The sequence below is a fragment of the Somniosus microcephalus genome, chromosome 5, assembly GCF_052327205.1.
Source record: "Somniosus microcephalus isolate GS21.2 chromosome 5, FLI_Smic_1.0, whole genome shotgun sequence".
In the NCBI taxonomy this organism is placed as follows: domain Eukaryota; kingdom Metazoa; phylum Chordata; class Chondrichthyes; order Squaliformes; family Somniosidae; genus Somniosus; species Somniosus microcephalus.
The window spans coordinates 6,537,480-6,560,523 of record NC_140991.1 but is presented as its reverse complement, the minus strand read 5'-3'; the positions used below and the strand labels follow the sequence as shown (position 1 = coordinate 6,560,523).

General features: G+C 55.9%; 1 protein-coding gene across 1 annotated transcript in view; it reads right to left on the bottom strand.

The window, feature by feature from the left end:
- Window positions 1-15,992, bottom strand: part of LOC147116842 (uncharacterized) — a 32,478-nt gene extending 16,486 nt beyond the window's left edge. Inside the window, exons 1-3 of the mRNA XM_085987177.1 lie at window positions 15,875-15,992; window positions 13,131-13,279; window positions 12,082-12,349 (exon numbers count right to left, since the gene is read on the bottom strand). Of these exons, the coding sequence (XP_085843303.1) occupies window positions 12,082-12,349; window positions 13,131-13,279; window positions 15,875-15,959 (502 nt within the window). The 5' untranslated portion in view covers window positions 15,960-15,992. The remainder of the gene's footprint in view (window positions 1-12,081; window positions 12,350-13,130; window positions 13,280-15,874) is intronic.
- Window positions 15,993-23,044: the final 7,052 nt, after the last annotated feature.

Here is a 23,044-nt window from a genome sequence, read left to right as displayed (position 1 = left end):
TGCAGCGCTCCCTCAGTACTGCCCCCTGACAGTGCAGCACTCCCTCAGTACTGCCCCTCCGACAGTGCAGCACTCCCTCAGTACTGCCCCCTGACAGTGCAGCACTCCCTCAGTACTGCCCCCTGACAGTGCGGCACTCCCTCAGTACTGCCCCTCCGACAGTGCAGTGCTCCCTCAGTACTGCCCCTCCGACAGTGCGGCACTCCCTCAGTACTGCCCCTCTGACAGTGCAGCGCTCCCTCAGTACTGCCCCCTGACAGTGCAGCACTCCCTCAGTACTGCCCCTCCGACAGTGCAGCACTCCCTCAGTACTGCCCCTCCGACAGTGCAGCACTCCCTCAGTACTGCCCCCTGACAGTGCGGCACTCCCTCAGTACTGCCCCTCCGACAGTGCAGCGCTCCATCAGTACTGCCCCTCCGACAGTGCGGCACTCCCTCAGTACTGCCCCTCTGACAGTGCAGCGCTCCCTCAGTACTGCCCCCTGACAGTGCAGCACTCCCTCAGTACTGCCCCTCCGACAGTGCAGCACTCCCTCAGTACTGCCCCTCCGACAGTGCAGCGCTCCCTCAGTACTGCCCCCTGACAGTGCGGCACGCCCTCAGTACTGCCCCTCCGACAGTGCGGCGCTCCCTCAGTACTGCCCCTCCGACAGTGCAGCGCTCCCTCAGTACTGCCCCCTGACAGTGCGGCACTCCCTCAGTACTGCCCCTCCGACAGTGCGGCGCTCCCTCAGTACTGCCCCTCCGACAGTGCAGCATTCCCTCAGTACTGCCCCCTGACAGTGCAGCACTCCCTCAGTACTGCCCCCTGACAGTGTGGCACTCCCTCAGTACTGCCCCTCCGACAGTGCAGCGCTCCCTCAGTACTGCCCCCTGACAGTGCAGCGCTCCCTCAGTACTGACCCTCCGACAGTGCAGCGCTCCCTCAGTACTGACCCTCCGACAGTGCAGCACTCCCTCAGTACTGCCCCCTGACAGTGCGGCACTCCCTCAGTACTGCCCCTCCGACAATGCAGCGCTCCCTCAGTACTGCCCCTCCGACAGTGCGGCACTCCCTCAGTACTGCCCCTCTGACAGTGCAGCACTCCCTCAGTACTGCCCCCTGACAGTGCAGCACTCCCTCAGTACTGCCCCTCCGACAGTGCAGCACTCCCTCAGTACTGCCCCCTGACAGTGCGGCACTCCCTCAGTACTGCCCCTCCGACAGTGCAGCGCTCCCTCAGTACTGCCCCCTGACAGTGCGGCACTCCCTCAGTACTGCCCCTCCGACAGTGCGGCGCTCCCTCAGTACTGCCCCTCCGACAGTGCAGCGCTCCCTCAGTACTGCCCCTCCGACAGTGCAGCGCTCCCTCAGTACTGCCCCTCCGACAGTGCGGCACTCCCTCAGTACTGCCCCTCCGACAGTGCAGCGCTCCCTCAGTACTGCCCCCTGACAGTGCGACACTCCCTCAGTACTGCCCCTCCGACAGTGCAGCACTCCCTCAGTACTGCCCCCTGACAGTGCAGCACTCCCTCAGTACTGCCCCTCCGACAGTGCAGCGCTCCCTCAGTACTGCACTGGAGTGTCAGCCTGGATTTAGTGCTCAAGTCTTTAGAGTGGGGTTAATTGTTGTTGGAGATTTATAATGAAATGTAAATACATTTTATTTCAGTTTTATTTTGTGTCTTTAATCTCTCTCTCTCTTAATCTAATCTTACTTTCCTTTTCTTCACTTTGCTTTCTGTACCTGATTTGACATTGAATTAAATATTCAAATTTACACTTCCTGGTTCAGAGTCTGGACCACTCATTAGCGATTCTTCAATCTGATTGGCTAAGGAGATACCCAGTTGTTTGCTCTGTTCACTCAGATCCCAGATGACCTGTAGAGGGCGTCACGCCATTTCCATCACACACTTGCAGCAACTTCCAGTGCAAGGTCTCATGGAGGTTGCAAGGGCGGGGTCAAGTCTAACGAATGGAGGGCACCATTCGTTTGTCGGCCACAGTAACTGCTGTCCTAATATCGGCTTATGTGCATCGCTGTCAAATTATGTCTGATTATTGCTCTTGTGAAGCACCTTGGGACATTTTACGACGTTAAAGGTGATATCGAAATGCAAGTTGTTGAGCTGGAGATTCCTCCAATGCTCCATATTAAAACCTACCATCCCGAGCAACTCAATCCCCCACAACCTCCATCAGACCATCTCAATCCCACCCAACCTCCACCAGACCCACTCAATCCCCCCCAACCTCCATCAGACCAACTCAATCCCACCCAACCTCCACCAGACCCACTCAATCCCACCTAAACTCCATCAGACCAGCTAATTCCCACCCAACCTCCATCAGACCAACTCAATCCCACCCAACCTCCACCAGACCCACTCAATCCCACCCAACCTCCACCAGACCCACTCAATCCGACCCAACCTCCACCAGACCCACTCAATCCCATCTAACCTCCATCAGACCAGCTAAATCCCACCCAACCTCCACCCGACCCACTCAATCCCACCAACCTCCACCAGACCAACTCAATACCACCAACCTCCACCAGACCAACTCAATCCCACCCAACCTCCACCAGACCCACTCAATCGCACCCAACCTCCACCAGACCAACTCAATCCCACCCAAACACCACCAGACCCACTCAATCTCACCCAACCTCCACCAGACCCACTCAATCTCACCCAACCTCCTCCAGACCAGCTCAATCCCACCCAACCTCCAACAGACCCACTCAATCCCACCCAACCTCCACCAGACCCACTCAATCCCACCCAACCTCCACCAGACCCACTCAATCCCACCCAACCTCCACCAGACCCACTCAATCCCACCCAACCTCCAACAGACCCACTCAATCCCACCCAACCTCCACCAGACCCACTAAATCCCACCCAACCTCCACCAGACCCACTCAATCCCACCCAACCTCCACCAGACCCACTCAATCCCACCCAACCTCCCCCAGACCCACTCAATCCCACCCAACCTCCACCAGACCCACTCAATCCCACCCAATCTCCACCCGACCCACTCAATCCCACCCAATCTCCACCCGACCCACTCAATCCCACCCAACCTCCACCCGATCCACTCAATCCCACCCAACCTCCACCAGACCCACTCAATCTCACCCAACCTCCACCCGATCCACTGAATCCCACACAACCTCCACCAGACCCACTCAATCTAACTCAACCTCCACCAGACCCACTCAATCCCACCCAACCTCCACCAGACCCACTCAATCTAACCCAACCTCCACCAGACCCACTCAATCCCACCCAACCTCCACCAGACCCACTCAATCTCACCCAACCTACTCAATCTCACCCAACCTCCACCCGACCCATTCAATCCCACCCAACCTCCTCCAGACCAACTCAATCCCACCCAACCTCCACCAGACCCACTCAATCCCACCCAACCTCCACCAGACCAGCTCAATCCCACCCAACCTCCACCCGACCCACTCAATCCCACCCAACCTCCACCAGACCCACTCAATCCCACCCAACCTCCAACAGACCAGCTCAATCCCACCCAACCTCCACCCGACGCACTCAATCCCACCCAACCTCCACCAGACCAACTCAATCCCACCCAACCTCCACCAGACCAACTCAATCCCACCAAACCTCCACCAGACCCACTCAATCCCACCCAACCTCCACCAGACCCACTCAATCTCACCCAACCTCCACCAGACCCAATCAATCCCACCAAACCTCCACCCAACCCACTCAAACCCACCCAACCTCCACCAGACCCACTCAATCCCACCCAACGTCCACCAGACCCACTCAATCTCACCCAACCTCCACCAGACCCACTCAATCTCACCCAATCTCCACCAGACCCACTCAATCCCACCCAACCTCCATCAGACCCACTCAATCCCACCCAACCTCCACCAGGCCCACTCAATCCCACCCAACCTCCACCAGACCAGCTCAATCCCACCCAACCTCCACCCGACCCACTCAATCCCACCAACCTCCACCAGACCAACTCAATCCCACCCAAACTCCACCAGACCCACTCAATCTCACCCAACCTCCACCAGACCCACTCAATCCCACCCAACCTCCACCAGATCCACTCATTCCCACCCAACCTGCACCAGACCCACTCAATCCCACCCAACCTCCACCAGACCCACTCAATCCCACCCAACCTCCACCAGACCCACTCAATCCCACCCAACATCCACCAGACCCACTCAATCTCACCCAAGCTCCTCCAGACCCACTCAATCCCACCCAACCTCCAGACCAACTCAATCCCACCCAACCTCCACCCGACCCACTCAATCTCACCCACCCTCCACCCGACCCACTCAATCCCACCCAACCTCCACCAGACCCACTCAATCCCACCCAACCACCCCCAGACCCACTCAATCCCACCCAACCTCCACCAGACCCACTCAATCCCACCCAACCTCCACCCGACCCACTCAATCTCACCCAACCTCCACCCGACCCACTCAATCCCACCCAACCTCCACCAGACCCACTCAATCCCACCCAACCTCCCCCAGACCCACTCAATCCCACCAACCTCCCCCAGACCCACTCAACCCCACCCAACCTCCTCCCGACCCACTCAATCTCACCCAACCTCCACCCGACCCACTCAATCCCACCCAACCTCCAGCAGGCCCACTCAATCTCACCCAACATCCCCCAGACCAACTCAATCCCACCCAACCTCCACCAGACCAACTCAATCACACCCAACCTCCCCCAGACCCACTCAATCACACCCAACCTCCACCCGACCAACTCAATCCCACCCAACCTCCACCCGACCAATTCAATCCCACCCAACCTCCCCCAGACCCACTCAATCCCACCCAACCTCCCCCAGACCCACTCAATCCCACCAACCTCCTCCAGACCCACTCAATCCCACCCAACCTCCACCAGACCCACTCAATCCCACCCAACCTCCACCCGACCCACTCAATCCCACCCAACCTCCACCAGACCCACTCAATCTCACCCAACATCCCCCAGACCAACTCAATCCCAACCAACCTCCACCAGACCAACTCAATCTCACCCAACCTCCTCCAGACCCACTCAATCCCACCCAACCTCCACCAGACCCACTCAATCCCACCCAACCTCCCCCAGACCCACTCAATCCCACCCAACCTCCACCAGACCCACTCAATCCCACCCAACCTCCCCCAGACCCACTCAATCCCACCCAACCTCCACCCGACCCACTCAATCCCACCCAATCTCCACCCGACCCACTCAATCCCACCCAACCTCCACCCGATCCACTCAATCCCACCCAACCTCCACCAGATCCACTCAATCTCACCCAACCTCCACCCGATCCACTCAATCCCACCCAACCTCCACCAGACCCACTCAATCTCACCCAACCTCCACCAGACACACTCAATCCCACCCAACCTCTACCAGACCCACTCCATCTCACCCAACCTCCACCAGACCCACTCAATCCCACCCAACCTCCACGAGACCCACTCAATCTCACCCAACCTCCACCCGACCCACTCAATCCCACCCAACCTCCTCCAGACCAACTCAATCCCACCCAACCTCCACAAGACCTACTCAACCCCACCCAACCTCCACCAGACCAGCTCAATCCCACCCAACCTCCACCCGACCCACTCAATCCCACCCAAGCTCCACCAGACTCACTCAATCCCACCCAACCTCCACCAGACCAGCTCAATCCCACCCAACCTCCACCAGACCAACTCAATCCCACCCAACCTCCACCAGACCCACTCAATCTCACCCAACCTCCACCAGACCCACTCAATCCCACCCAACCTCCACCCAACCCACTCAATCTCACCCAACCTCCACCAGACCCACTCAATCCCACCCAACATCCACCAGACCCACTCAATATCAACCAACCTCCACCAGACCCACTCAATCTCACCCAATCTCCACCAGACCCACTCAATTCCACCCAACCTCCACCAGACCCACTCAATCCCACCCAACCTCCACCAGACCAGCTCAATCCCACCCAACCTCCACCCGACCCACTCAATCCCACCCAACCTCCACCAGACCAACTCAATCCCACCCAACCTCCACCAGACCAACTCAATCCCACCCAACCTCCACCAGACCCACTCAATCCCACCCAACCTCCACCAGACCCACTCAATCCCACCCAACCTCCACCAGACCCACTCAATCCCACCCAACCTCCACCAGACCCACTCAACCCCACCCAACCTCAACCAGACCCACTCAATCCCACCCAACCTCCACCAGACCCACTCAATCCCAACCAACCTCCACCAGACCCACTCAATCCCACCCAACCTCCACCAGACGCACTCAATCTCACCCAACCTCCACCAGACCCACTCAATCCCACCCAACCTCCACCAGATCCACTCATTCCCACCCAACCTGCACCAGACCCACTCAATCCCACCCAACCTCCACCAGACCCACTCAATCCCACCCAACCTCCACCAGACCCACTCAATCCCACCCAACCTCCACCAGATCCACTCAATCCCACCCAACCTCCTCCAGACCCACTCAATCCCACCCAACCTCCAGACCAACTCAATCCCACCCAACATCCACCCGACCCACTCAATCTCACCCAACCTCCACCCGACCCACTCAATCCCACCCAAACTCCACCAGACCAACTCAATTCCGCCCAACCTCCACCAGGCCCACTCAATCCCACCCAACCTCCACCAGACCCACTCAATCTCAACCAACCTCCACCAGACACAATCAATCCCACCCAACCTCCACCAGACCCACTCAATCCCACCCAACCTGCACCAGACCAGCTCAATCCCACCCAAACTCCAGCAGACCCACTCAATCCCACCCAACCTCCCCCAGGCCCACTCAATCCCACCCAACCTCCACCAGACCCACTCAATCCCACCCAACCTCCACCCGACCCACTCAATCTCACCCACCCTCCACCCGACCCACTCAATCCCACCCAACCTCCACCAGACCCACTCAATCCCACCCAACCTCCCACAGACCCACTCAATCCCACCCAACCTCCACCAGACCCACTCAATCCCACCCAACCTCCACCCGACCCACTCAATCTCACCCAAACTCCACCCGACCCACTCAATCCCACCCAACCTCCACCAGACCCACTCAATCCCACCCAACCTCCCCCAGACCCACTCAATCCCACCAAACTCCCCCAGACCCACTCAATCCCATCCAACCTCCACCCGACCCACTCAATCTCACCCAACCTCCACCCGACCCACTTAATCCCACCCAACCTTCAGCAGACCCACTCAATCTCACCCATCATCCCCCAGACCAACTCAATCCCACCCAACCTCCACCAGACCAACTCAATCCCACCCAACCTCCCCCAGACCCACTCAATCCCACCCAACCTCCACCAGACCAACTCAATCCCACCCAACCTCCACCAGACCAACTCAATCCCACCCAACCTCCACCAGACCCACTCAATCCCACCCAACCTCCACCAGACCCACTCAATCTCACCCAACCTCCACCAGACCCACTCAATCTCACTCAACCTCCACCCGACCCACTCAATCCCACCCAACCTCCACCAGACCCACTCAATCCCACCCAACCTCCACCAGACCCACTCAATCTCACCCAACCTCCACCAGACCCACTCAATCCCACCAAACCTCCACCAGACCAGCTCAATCCCACCCAACCTCCACCAGACCCACTCAATCCCACCCAACCTCCCACAGACCCACTCAATCCCACGCCACCTCCACCAGACCCACTCAATCCCACCCAACCTCCACCCGACCCACTCAATCTCACCCAACCTCCACCCGACCCACTCAATCCCACCCAACCTCCACCAGACCCACTCAATCCCACCCAACCTCCACCAGACCCACTCAGTCCCACCCAACCTCCCCCAGACCCAGTCAATCCCACCCAACCTCCACCAGACCCACTCAATCCCACCCAACCTCCACCAGACCCACTCAATCCCACCCAACCTCCACCAGACCAGCTCAACCCCACCCAACCTCCACCCGACCCACTCAATCCCACCCAACCTCCACCAGACCAACTCAATCCCCCCCAACCTCCACCAGACCCACTCAATCCCACCCAACCTCCACCAGACCCACTCAATCCCATCCAACCTCCACCAGACCCACTCAATCCCACCCAACCTCCACCAGACCCACTCAATCCCACCCAACCTCAACCAGACCCACTCAATCCCACCCAACCTCCACCAGACCCACTCAATCACACCCAACCTCCACCAGACCCACTCAATCCCACCCAACCTCCACCAGACCCACTCAATCCCATCCAACCTCCACCAGACCCACTCAATCCCACCCAACCTCCACCAGACCCACTCAATCCCACCCAACCTCAACCAGACCCACTCAATCCCACCCAACCACCACCAGACCCACTCAATCCCACCCAACCTCCACCAGACCCACTCAATCCCACCCAACCTCCACCAGACCCACTCAATCTCACCCAACCTCCACCAGACCCACTCAATCCCACCCAACCTCCACCAGATCCACTCATTCCCACCCAGCCTGCACCAGACCCACTCAATCCCACCCAACCTCCACCAGACCCACTCAATCCCATCCAACCTCCACCAGACCCACTCAATCCCACCCAACCTCCACCAGACCCACTCAATCCCACCCAACCTCCTCCAGACCCACTCAATCCCTCCCAACCTCCAGACCAACTCAATCCCACCCAACCGCCACCCGACCCACTCAATCTCACCCAACCTCCACCCGACCCACTCAATCCCACCCAACCTCCAACAGACCCACTCAATCCCACCCAACCTCCACCAGACCCACTCAATCCCACCCAACCTCCTCCAGACCCACTCAATCCCACCCAACCTCCAGACCAACTCAATCCCACCCAACCTCCTCCCGACCCACTCAATCTCACCCAACCTCCACCAGACCAACTCAATCCCAGCCAACCTCCACCAGGCCCACTCAATCCCGCCCAAACTCCACCAGACCCACTCAATCTCACCCAACCTCCACCAGACCCAATCAATCCCACCCAACCTCCACCAGACCCATTCAATCCCACCCAACGTCCACCAGACCAGCTCAATCCCACCCAACCTCCACCAGACCCACTCAATCCCACCCAACCTCCCCCAGGCCCACTCAATACCACCCAACCTCCACCAGACCCATTCAATCCCACCCAACCTCCACCCGACCCACTCAATCTCACCCAACCTCCACCCGACCCACTCAATCCCACCCAACCTCCACCCGACCCACTCAATCCCACCCAACCTCCCCCAGACCCACTCAATCCCACCCAACCTCCACCAGACCCACTCAATCCCACCCAACCTCCACCCGACCCACTCAATCTCACCCAACCTCCACCCGACCCACTCAATCCCACCCAACCTCCACCAGACCCACTCAATCCCACCCAACCTCCCCCAGACCCACTCAATCCCACCAACCTCCCCCAGACCCACTCAATCCCACCCAACCTCCACCCGACCCACTCAATCTCACCCAACCTCCACCCGACCCAATCAATCCCACCCAACCTCCAGCAGACCCACTCAATCTCACCCAACATCCCCCAGACCAACTCAATCCCACCCAACCTCCACCAGACCAACTCAATCCCACCCAACCTCCCCCAGACCCACTCAATCCCACCCAACCTCCACCCGACCAACTCAATCCCACCCAACCTCCACCCGACCAACTCAATCCCACCCAACCTCCCCCAGACCCACTCAATCCCACCCAACCCCCACCAGACCCACTCAATCCCACCCAACCTCCTCCAGACCCACTCAATCCCACCCAACCTCCACCAGACCCACTCAATCCCACCCAACCTCCACCCGACCCTCTCAATCCCACCCAACCTCCACCAGACCCAGTCAATCTCACCCAACATCCCCCAGACCAACTCAATCCCACCCAACCTCCACCAGACCAACTCAATCCCACCCAACCTCCACCAGACCCACTCAATCCCACCCAACCTCCACCAGACCCACTCAATCCCACCCAACCTCCTCCAGACCCACTCAATCCCACCCAACCTGCACCCGACCCACTCAATCCCACCCAACCTCCACAAGACCCACTCAATCCCACCCAACCTCCACCAGACCCACTCAATCCCACCCAACCTCCACCCGACCCACTCAATCCCACCCAACCTCACCAGACCCACTCAATCCCACCCAACCTCCACCAGACCCACTCAATCCCACCCAACCTCACCAGACCCACTCAATCCCACCCAACCTCCACCCGAACAGACCAATCCACCGAATTCAATTCACCCAAACCTATTCCAGCTCAGTAGAGTGAAACACTCCCAGCCTAATCTAGCTCACGCAGCCAACCATACCAATTGTGTCGAACCTAATGCAGCCCAGTACAGTTAAATCTACCTCCAATCAACCAGCACAAGTTCAGTTCAACTCAACTCACCAAATCACATTATAATTCACCCTAGCCTTGTTCACCTCCACAGCACACTCCAATTTAGCCAAGCATAGCCCCATTCAACCCACCACTACGCACTCCAATTTAGTCCAACCCACTCCAAGTTAACCCAACACAACTCAACACCAATTTAGTCCAAATCAGGTCTCCAGAGCACAGTCCCGTCACAATTCAGCGGAACCCAATTCAACACAGGAAAGATAAATTACTTAGACAGAGCTTTAGCGGTTCTTTAGATGCTGCCTTTTCCAGTGAATATATGAGCACAGGCCAAAACCATCCTGGCTACAGTGTCTGTAAGAATGCCTTCAAAGTTCTCCTGGTGGTTCTGCTGAAGGAGTGTCTGAGCCAGTATTGTCTCAGGTTCTCAGTCCAGTCAGTGCTGAGTTCGCTGGCCGCTGGTTAGGCCACACGCAGACCACTTTTCAGGAATGAATGAAGTAATATACGTTCCACTGGTCTGTTGGCCTTCAGGCAATTGTTCAAATCCTCTCCCTCTCTACAAATGAAATGCAGGCACCTGTTTCAGGCGTGGGCCCTGGATGCCTCTTTTTCTGCCTCTACTAATATGGCGGCAGCTGCACTCCCGGCCCATAATGCGCGCTCACGCCTGCCCGCCATATTGGATGCTTAGGTGCTCGTTCTATGCCTGAAAGACGGGTGAGGAGCCATCGAAATTTCTAGGCCAGTTCCTCCACATCCACCCTATCGAATCCCTTCATTTATCCGGTCTCCTCTTAGTCTTTTTTTCCAGAGGAGTCGGTCATTCAGTCCCTCGAGCATGTTTCACCATTCAATTAGATCGTGGCTGATCTGTACCTTAACTCCATTTACCAGCCTTAATATCCCTTAATACCCAACAAAAATCTTTTAATCTCAGTTTTGAAAGTTTCAATTGAGCCCCCGGCCTCAACAGCCTTTTTGGGGGGGAGAGTTCCAGATTTCCACCACCCTTTGTGTGAAGAAGTGCTTCCTGACATCACCCCTGAACGGCCTGGCTCTAATTTTAAGGTGATGCCCTCTTGTTCTGGACTCCCCCCACCAGAGGAAATAGTTTCTCTCTATCCACCCTATCAACTCCAATCATCGGAAACACTTCGATCAGATCACCCCTTAATCTTCTAAACTCCAGGGAATACAAGCCCAGTCTGTGCAATCTGTGTTATAAATCTCATCATCAAGAAACTGCTCGTGAAATAATGCTGGATGGCCAGCTGGTGGCGCCGTCCAAGGAGTGTAAATACTCGGGTGTGGGCCCAGCTTTTCAGGGACATTTTGTAAGACAAGGAACGAGTGAAGTACAACTAGACCTCCATGTTCTGAAACAAGTTGATTAAAGCCTTGCTTTATACTCAAACCAAGTGTGTAGTGAGTTTTATTACGTCAACCTGTCCTCATAATTTAACCCTTTTAGCCCCGGTCTCATTCTGGTGAATCTGCGCTGCTCTCCCTCCAAGGCCAGTATATCCTTCATGAGGTGTGGGGCCCAGAACTGAACACAGTTACTCCAGATAGGGTTATAACCAGAGCTTTATACAACTTCACTTAAAACAAGGCAAAGAGGATTCCTCACCTCCAGTCTGCAGTTTCAGCATGAGTGCCTCCTGCTCATTGATGATATCCTGGAGGTTCTCAATCAGGCTCAGCTTGTCCCTCATCTCCTGCTTGCAAACTCTTCTCAACACCTTCAGCTGCTTCTTGCTCTTGGCCTCCTCCCTCCTGAGGCGGTCCTTGTACTCAGCGGCTTTGTCCTGGATGCGCTGCATGTGTGAGTAATGCTCGAGGAAGGAGAGCAGGTGGGTCATCACCGACAGCAGAGGGGAGTGATGGGCCTGCTGCGACTGACCAACCGAAACATGGCCGCCCGGTCATGGAGGACCAGGCCAAACATGCACCCCGGAAAGGAAAGGGCCGCCAACAATATGGACCCCAGTCCACCCCCCCCCGTTATTGATTGCAAGGCCAATGATGCATCCCAGAAATAGATGGTCCATGCCAGGTATAGATCCCCGGTAAAGGATGACAAGACAGAGCATGCATCCCAGAAATAGACCCAAACATGGACCCCACCAATGTTGCATCCCAACGGCGAGGCAAGTTAAAAGGATGGAATTGAGGGACAATAAGCAGGGGGAGGGGTGGGTGTTGCATTGGTAGATGATGGAGGAAGGAAGTAGGGGGTGGATTTAGGATAAGGGAAAATCGAGAACAAGGAGAAGAAATAGAAATAGTTTAAACTGAGCGTGCGAAAGTGGTGAGGTTTAGCAAATATCAGAACAAGGAGAGTAATTAAACAACGACTGGACACAAGAGCCTTAGCATTACTTAAATCTAGTGATTATTTAAAAAATATCTATGTTGTTTGAGTGCAGTTTTAAGAGAATTCATTCTGGGGGATGTGGGCGTCACTGGCAAGGCCGGCATTTATTGCCCGTCCCCGGTTGCCCGGAGAAGATGGTGGTGAGCCGCCTCCTTGAGCCGCTGGGTGTCACGGTTTGGATACAACGGTGTGGCCTGTTCGGCCACTTCAGCGGGCAGTTAAGATTCAGCCGCGTTGTGGTGGGAATTGGGACGAGGTGTTGACTGGACTTTGGCCGCCGTGCTTGGTCATTGCTCAGCTACCTTGCCGTTCAGATGCTCCTTGTCCGCCTGTAAAAACATTCCCCCGGCAGCTTCCTGCTTCAAGGAGAGAAATTCCGTGAGTGGAGATGTAGCATTGGTAGGGAGCCAGTCATCGTCGCTCCCGCTGGTCCCATCGCTATCAGAAGGACCTAGGGATCAAAAAAAGAAAGGACTTGCATTTCTATAGCGCCTGTCACCACCTCAGCACATCCCAAAGCGCTTTGCAGCCAATGAAGTACTTTTTGAAGTGTAGTCGCTGTTGTAATGTGAGAAACGCGGCAGCCAATTCACACACAGCAAGCTCCCACAAGCAGCAATGTGATAATGACCAGATCATTTGTTTTTAGGTGTTGGTCGAGCAATAAATATTAGCCAGGACACCACAGAGAACTCCCCTGCCTTTCTTCCAATGTGGCTGTGTGATCTTTTACGTCCACCTGAGAGAGCAGACGGGGCCTCGGTTTAACGTCTCATCCAAAAGGCAGCACCTCCGACAGTACAGCACTCCCTCAGTACTGCCCCTCCGAAAGTGGAGAGATCCCTCAGTATTGCCCCTCCGACAGTGCAGCGCTCCCTCAGTACTGACCCTCCGACAGTGCGGCGCTCCCTCAGTACTGCCCCTCCGACAATGCAGCATTCCCTCAGTACTGCCCCTCCGACAGTGCAGCACTCCGTCAGTACTGACACTCCGACAGTGCAGCACTCTCTCAGTACTGATCTTCCGACAGTGCGGCACTCCCTCAGTACTGCCCCTCCGACAGTGCAGCACTCCCTCAGTACTGACCCTCCGACAGTGCGGCGCTCCCTCAGTACTGCCCCTGCGACAGTGGAGAGCTCCCTCAGTACTGCCCCTCCGACAATGCAGCGCTCCCTCAGTACTGACCCTCCGACAGGGCGGCGCTCCCTCAGTACTGCCCCTGCGACAGTGGAGAGCTCCCTCAGTACTGCCCCTCCGACAATGCAGTGCTCCCTCAGTACTGCCCCTCTCACAGTGCTACACTCCCTCAGTACAGCCCCTCTGACAGTGCAGCACTCCCTCAGTACTGTCCCTCCGACAGTGCAATGCTCCCTCAGTACTGCCGCTCCGACAGTGCCGTGCTCCCTCAGTACTGCCCCTCCGACAGTGCAGCACTCCCTCAGTACTGCCCCTCTGACAATGCAGCACTCCCTCAGTACTGCCCCTGCGACAGTGCGGCGCTCCCTCAGTACTGCCCCTCCGACAGTGCGGCGCTCCCTCAGTACTGCCCCTCCGACAGTGCAGCGCTCCCTCAGTACTGACTCTCCGACAGTGCGGCGCTCCCTCAGTACTGCCCCTCCGACAGTGGAGAGCTCCCTCAGTACTGCCCCTCCGACAATGCAGCGCTCCCTCAGTACTGACCCTCCGACAGGGCGGCGCTCCCTCAGTACTGCCCCTGCGACAGTGGAGAGCTCCCTCAGTACTGCCCCTCCGACAATGCAGTGCTCCCTCAGTACTGCCCCTCTCACAGAGCTACACTCCCTCAGTACAGCCCCTCTGACAGTGCAGCACTCCCTCAGTACTGTCCCTCCGACAGTGCAATGCTCCCTCAGTACTGCCCCTCCGACAGTGCCGTGCTCCCTCAGTACTGCCCCTCCGACAGTGCAGCACTCCCTCAGTACTGCCCCTCTGACAATGCAGCACTCCCTCAGTACTGCCCCTGCGACAGTGCGGCGCTCCCTCAGTACTGCCCCTCCGACAGTGCGGCGCTCCCTCAGTACTGCCCCTCCGACAGTGCAGCGCTCCCTCAGTACTGACTCTCCGACAGTGCAGCGCTCCCTCAGTACTGCCCCTCCGACAGTGCAGCGCTCTCTCAGTACTGCCCCTCCAACAGTGCAGCGCTCCCTCAGTACTGACTCTCCGACAGTGCAGCGCTCCCTCAGTACTGACCCTCCGACAGTGCGGCGCTCCCTCAGTACTGCCCCTCCGACAGTGCAGCGCTCTCTCAGTACTGCCCCTCTGACAGTGCAGCGCTCCCTCAGTACTGCCCCTCCGACAGTGCGGCACTCCCTCAGTGCTGCACTGGGAGTGTCAGCCTAGATTTCTCTGCTCAAGTCTCTGGAGTGAGACTTGAACACACGACCATCTGACTCCGAGGCGAGGGTGCTGCCCACTCACCATGGCTGACACTAGTATAAGGATATATAGGATAAGGAATGGGATCATCAGCAGAGCTGGAGCCTGCACCGCTGAACACTAATCACATCTTCGCCAATCCAACTCGGAACGCCTTCCGACCCTCAGTTCTCCCTTCCACCTGCAATCTTTGAAATCCTGACCTTTGACATTGGCCAATCGCCACTTGCTGGCTTGTTTCAAGGTCTCTCCTGTTCTCTGTACCGGTACACTAAGCAGTCACGAGCCAGAGGATGTTTGTGGTGTATCCACTCTCGGGATGTGGGCCGCGCTGGCAAGGCCGGCACTGATTGCACATCCCCTAGTTGCCATGAGGTGGTGGTGGTGGGCCTTCTCCCGTTTGATACAACTGAGAGGCTTAGCTAGGTCGCCTATCCCAGGATGCTATTGGAAGCAGGGTCCGTACTGAGAGAGGGGGAGGCAGGGAAAGCTCACATGGCCTGCACTGGCGATGTTCTGACTCAGAGACAAAGGCTGCTCCAACTGAGCCGAGCCTGACACCTTCAGGCTGTGTCCTGTGTAACGTGACAGAAAAAACACCCTGTTTAGATCTTTCTGCCGCAGGGACATTTAATAAAAAGGTTTTACGTACTTTCCTCGTCCATCAGCTCTGCCCACAGGTCACTCCTGACAGAGAAACAGCGCTCAAGCTGTTTGGGCCTCGTCCTGGTCTCCATGGAAACAGACTCCTGCTCCTGTCAGGAATAAGAAAACAGGGTAATTCCCCCGAGTTTAAAGGAAGAGTTTCGAACACTCGAAGGACTGGGACAGACTTACTGCCACATTAAACAGCAAAACTAAGGACATCTTCACCGTGATGAACTGTAATTCAGCAAATGTATGGGGGGATTTTAGACATCGTCAAGGCTGAGCTGTGCCCTTAAACAGGACCCCAGGCTGAACTGTGCCCTTAAACAGGACCCCAGACTGAGCTGTGCCCTTAAACAGGACCCCAGGCTGAACTGTGCCCTTAAACAGGACCCCAGACTGAACTGTGCCCTTAAACAGGACCCCAGACTGAACTGTTCCCTTAAACAGGACCCCAGACTGAACTGTGCCCTTAAACAGGACCCCAGACTGAACTGTGCCCTTAAACTGGTCGCTAGAATGAACTTTGGGCCACACGCTACAGGGAGCCCCTGCACATCAATGACTCCTCACTGAGGGGAACAGGAGGAGGCCATTCAGCCCCTCGAACCTGTTCGGCCATTCAATCAGATCATGGCTGATCTGTACCTCGAGTCCATCTACCCGCCTTTGCTCCCAATCCCTCACTACCCTTACCAGCAAAAATCTATTGATCTCAGTTTTGAAATTTTCAAGTGACCCCCAGCATCCACAGCTTTTTGGGGGAGAGAGTTACAGATTTCCACTACACCCTGTGTGAAAAAGTGCTTCCTGACATCACCACTGAATAACCGAGCTCTAATTTTAAGATGATGCCCCTTTGTTCTGGACTCCCCCCACCAGAGGAACAAGTTTCCCCCTATCTACCTGATCAACTCCTTTAATCATCTTAAACACCTCGATTAGATCACCCCTTAATCTTCTATATTTAAGGGGATACGAACATACGAACATATGAATTAGGAGCAGGAGTCGGCCACTCAGCCCCTCGAGCCTGCTCCGCCATTCAATAAGATCGCGGCTGATCTGATTACTCCACATTCCCGCCTACCCCCGATAACCTTTCACCCTTTTACTTATCAAGAATCTTTCTACCTCTGGCTTAAAAATATTCAAAGACTCTGCTTCCACCGCCCTCTGAGGAAGAGAGTTCCAGAGACTCACCACCCTCTGGAGAAAAAAATTCTCCTCATCTCTGTCTTAAATGGGCGGCCCCTTATTTTTAAACAGTGACCCCTAGTTCTAGATTGTCCCACAAGAGGAAACATCCTCTCCACATCCACCCTGTCCAGACCCCTCAGGATCTTCTATGTTTCAATCAAGTCACCTCTTACTCTTCTAAACTCCAAACCTAGCCTGTCCAACCTTTCCTCATAAGGCAACCTGCCCATTCCAGGTATTAGTCTAGTAAACCTTCTCTGAACTGCTTCCTGTTGTGTATGTGCCTTTAAGAGAAGAACTGATTCTATACTGCAGTACCAGCAGTGACCACCCCTGTATATAAAGCCATAGCAGGCTTCTGTATTTCAGTCTTGAATTACTCTCTGTTCAGTAAATACCTGTTTTATTGTTCTCCTGCAGTCTGAGTATTATTGATCCTCAGACACTACACTGGCGACGGGCAGGTTTGAACTCACCTGCAGTACTGCATCACCTCACGGGGATCTTTTCCCTGGAGGTCGAAGTCAGAACGGCGGGCGTCGGCCGTGGGCAACCGCCCAGGGATCCATCGGAGAGTTGCAGGGGAGGCTGTGGAGAGCTGGGCCTGGCTCCCCAGTCGAGGTGTTCCAGCAAGTCGTGCTGGTAGCAGGTACTGCGCTGACCCTTCCGGACTGCGGCGGACTCGGGCTCGATCGAGCGGCTCTGCAAAGGGGCCGTGCAGCGTCGTCGGGAGGAAGAGAGAGAGAGAGGGTGGAGCGCACAGGGTGCGGTCGGTGCTCAAGAACCAGGCAGCGTGGAGAGGATAGAACGCGGGGAAGGAAAAGTGAGATGCGCCGAAGCCGCGGGTCGCCGCCATCACCCTGTAGAACGCTAGGAGCAGCGTGGCAGCAAGGGGAAGAAGGAAAAGCGTGGGAGGCGCCATTTTATTCCATTGGGGAAGAAGGAAAAGCGCGGGAGGCGCCATTTTATTACATTGGGGAAGAAGAAAAAGTGCGGGAGGCGCCATTTTAAATCACCCAAGATGCCGAAGAGTGGCAGTATCACTGCTTTCGACAACGAGGTAGAAGACTGGACCACGTATGTGGAAAGAATTGAAGTGTACTGCAAGGCAAATGAGGTGGCCAATGGAAAGAAGGCGTCGGTATTATTAAATTTGATGGGCGCAAGAACGTACAGCCTATTGCGGAATTTAATTACCTCAGCTAAACCAATGGAGAAAAGTTTTGAAGAGATTGTTAATATCTTACAGGAACACCTAATCCCTACACCGCTGCTGATAGCAGAAAGATTCAAGTTCCATAAAAGAAACCAGCACAAAGATGAGAACAATGCTGACTATCTTACGGAACTACGCAAGTTATCGAAGCACTGCCAGTTCGGAGCAGGACTGGCAGACACCTTGCGGGATAAATTTGTCTGCGGGCTCCAGAGTGAAGGAAACCAGAAACGACTACTTTCGGAAAAGGACCTGATGCTAGAACAGGCTTTCAGCGTGGCAGTATCCTACGAAGCAGCAGCACGGGGAGCTGCGGAAATACAACAGAAACCACAGGAATACAGCGCTAACGAAATGGCGTATAGTGCTATCGCTGCGGCAGAACAACCCATGATCAGAAGGACTGCTGGGTTAAGGACAAAGTATGCAGGCAATGTGGGAAAATGGGACACGTAGCAAGAGTCTGCAGGTCGGGAAAGAAAACCAACACTACAAGAACTACTAAGGAAAAGTACAAGAAAGTAAAGAAATTGACAGACAGTAGTTCGGAAGATCAGGAGAGTGATAAGGACTCCGGGAACAGGAGACTAAGTTGTCTAAAGTTACACAACGTGATCGCAAAGGAGGATCACCGAACCATTTGGGTCACCCTCATGATAGCAGGGTCCCCAGTAAAGATGGAATTGGACACAGGATCAGCCCTAACTGTCATGAATCGACGAGACTATGAGCGGCTATTCTCACACATACCCTTGAAGGACACGTCCATTGTATTGAAGACATACACGGGTGTGGTAAACCACTTTTATCGTTACACTATAGTTATCACTGTTGTATTGTTATCACCGTTATCACTGTTGTATCACGATACGAGGTCGCCTCTTGTCGCGCTGTTATACCTGGGCTGACCACCTCCGACTCCGCCCATGGCTCCACCTACCTGCCCAGGTATAAAGGTAGTCGACTGGCTGGTATTCCTCCTTGTTGGACTCGATCACCCACGAGGGTGGGCTCTGTTATTTAGTCAATAAAAACCTTTAGTTACGTTCCTAACTCGTCGCTTTTTATTGGACGAATTGATAGGTATATCAATTTTATTGACTAAATTTTAAAGATGTCTACTACTGGCCAGCCAGAAGCCCTCCCAGAAGCACAGCCACACCAGCCGGCTTGGCTGCAAGCCCTCAAACCACCGTACCTGGATCTAAACCCACAGGCAGCAAACGCAGCCCTCAACTTCAAACACTGGCTGGACTGCTTCGAATCCTACCTGGAAGAATCCGGCGCCCCGCAGAGATCCAAACTAAGACTTCTGAACGCCCAAGCGAGCCCGAGAGTATACGCACTCATACAGGACACGACTACGTACGAGGCCGCTATCAACCTACTGAAACAGCAGTACCGCAGCCCGGTAAATTACATGTACACCAGGCACCTCCTAAGATCCCGCCCGCAACAGCCAGGAGAGTCTGTAGCTGAATTTTTACGGGCGCTAAGAGCACTCGGCAGGAACTGTGACTTTAAAGCGGTGACGGCTGTTGAAAATACGGAAGATAATATCCGCGATGCCTTTGTGAAAGGCCTACGGTCCGACTACTCACGGCAAAGACTGCTTGAAGCTAAAGACCTCGACCTGGACAAAGCTGAAGCCCTCGCTCTCTCCCTGGAGGTGGCCCATCAGGACCAGGAGGCGTTTTCCAGGTACTGCTCGCGACCCTGGGACTCGGGCCCGACCCCTACCGCAATACCCTTCGCAGCGCCGCCCCCAGGACCTACCTCAGCGTCGGCGTCCCGGACCCGACCGGGCCCGCCACCCCCGGTACCGGCTCCGACATCGGGCACCCGCGATCGGGCCGCCGGCTGCTTCTTTTGCGGCCAGGAGAAGCACCCGAGGTCGCGCTGCCCAGCCAGGAACTCTACCTGCACAACCTGCAGGAAGAAAGGCCATTTCTCTAAGGCCTGCAGGAGCGGATCTTCAGAGGCCAGCAGTGCCTCATGCGAACTGTGGGGGCGGCCATCTTCTTTCACGGCAACTGAGGCCAGTATCCCCACACGTGAGTCATGGGGGCGGCCATCTTTGATCAAGGCAACCGACCCCAATAGTGCCTCATGTGAGTTATGGGGGCAGCCATCTTCTCCGCCATTTTGTCCTACCTCGTGGGAGACGCCATTTTACCCACCACGCCCGACTGCCACCGGGCCCCCGGACCCGACGACCGCCTCGCCCGCAGACGACAACGACTCGCTTACCTACACGCTAGCCTCCGTCACTCTGGATCAAGCCCGCCCACACCACCTGTCCAAGTCGATGATGGACATCAAAGTAAACGGCCACGCCACGACCTGCCTGTTCGACAGCGGAAGCACGGAGAGCTTCATCCACCCAGACACGGTGAGCCACTACTCCCTCCCTGTCCTGCCAACGCGCAACCGAATCTCGATGGCATCGAGGTCCCACGCCACGGACATTAGCGGCTACTGTGCTGTGACCTTGTCGGTTAAGGGTACAGAGTATAAAAACTTTAAACTCCTCGTCCTCCCCCAGCTCTGCGCTGCCGTCCTACTAGGGCTGGACTTCCAATCCCACCTCCAAAGTGTAACCCTAGCATACGGTGGACCCCTCCCCCCACTCACAGTCGACAACCAGCGAAGGTTAAACCGCCCACCGCGTAACACCTGCAGCCTATCCACCCTCAAGGTGCCGCCACCTTCCCTGTTCGCTAACCTCACCCCCGACTGCAAACCCGTCGCTACCAAGAGCAGGCGGTACAGCGCTGGGGACAGAGCTTTCATTAGCTCTGAGGTGCAGCGTCTCCTGAAGGAGGGCATCATCGAGGGGAGCAACAGCCCCTGGCGTGCCCAGGTCGTGGTCGTTAAGACCGGCGATAAAAATCGCCTGGTCATCGACTACAGCCAGACCATAAACAGATACACCCAGCTGGACGCATACCCCCTTCCCCGCATATCTGACATGGTCAATCAGATTGCACAATACCGCGTATTCTCGACCATCGACCTTAAGTCGGCCTACCACCAACTCCCTATCCACCCCGAGGACCGCCAGTACACCGCCTTCGAGGCGAATGGGCGCCTATACCACTTCCTTAGGGTCCCCTTCGGTGTCACCAACGGGGTCTCGGTCTTCCAAAGGGAGATGGACCGGATGGTTGACCAGAACGGACTGCAGGCCACATTCCCCTACCTAGATAACGTCACCATCTGCGGCCGCGACCGGCAGGACCACGACGTGAATCTGGAGAAATTCCTCCGTACAGCCCAACGGCTGAACCTCACCTACAATAAGGAGAAATGTGTGTTTAACACCTCGCGCCTTGCCATCCTTGGCTGTGTAGTAGAGAACGGACTCATCGGCCCCGACCCCGAAAGAATGCGCCCCCTCATGGAGCTACCCCTCCCCCACTGCCCTAAGGCACTTAAGAGAACCCTGGGGCTCTTCGCCTACTATGCCCAATGGGTGCCCAATTATGCGGACAAAGCCAGACCCCTCATGAAGTCCACATCCTTCCCCCTTACGGAGGAAGCGTGCGCAGCCTTCTCCCTCATTAAGGGAGACATTGCCAAGGCCACTATGCACGCAGTGGATGAGTCCATCCCCTTCCAAGTCGAGAGCGATGCATCCGACTTCGCCCTAGCCGCCACCCTTAACCAGGAGGGGAGACCGGTGGCCTTCTTCTCAAGGACCCTACAGGGCCCTGAGATCCGACACTCGTCGGTCGAGAAGGAGGCCCAGGCGATTGTGGAGGCGGTACGACGCTGGAGGCACTACCTGGCAGGCAAACGATTTACCCTCCTTACCGACCAACGTTCGGTCGCTTTTATGTTTAATAACAAGCTGAGGGGCAAAATCAAGAATGACAAGATCTTGAGGTGGAGAATCGAGCTCTCCACCTACGATTATGATATCTTGTACCGGCCAGGTAAGCTGAACGAACCCCCCGATGCTCTGTCACGAATTACATGCGCCAGCGCGCAAAGTGATAGACTTCAGACCCTCCACAACGACCTCTGCCACCCCGGGGTCACCAGACTTTACCACTTCATTAAGGCCCGCAACCTGCCCTACTCCATCGAGGAGGTCAGGACCATAACCAGGAACTGCCAGACCTGCGCCGAGTGCAAACCGCACTTCTTTAGGCCGGACAGAGCAAGCCTGATCAAGGCCACCCGCCCCTTCGAGCGCCTGAGCATCGACTTTAAGGGGCCCCTCCCGTCCTCTGACCGTAATGTGTACTTCCTCAACATTGTTGATGAGTACTCCCGTTTCCCCTTTGCCTTCCCCTGCCCAGACATGACCAGTACCACGGTCATTAAATGCCTGAACGACCTCTTCGCCTTGTTCGGGTTCCCAAACTATATACATAGTGACCGGGGCTCCTCTTTCATGAGCGAGGAACTCCATCAGTTCCTACTAGCGAGAGGTATTGCAGCAAGTAGGACCACCAGCTACAACCCCCAAGGGAACGGCCAGGTGGAAAGAGAGAACGCGACGGTATGGAAGGCCGTCCTCTTAGCCTTAAAGTCTAAGGGCCTCCCAACCTCCCGCTGGCAGGAAGTCCTCCCGACAGCGCTGCACTCCATCCGGTCACTACTTTGCACTGCCGTTAACGCCACCCCCCATGAACGAATGTTTGTTTTCCCCAGGAAGTCGACTACGGGAACCACTCTACCAACCTGGCTGACCTCTCCGGGGCCCGTCTTGCTGCGAAAGCACGTGAGGGCCCATAAAACAGACCCCCT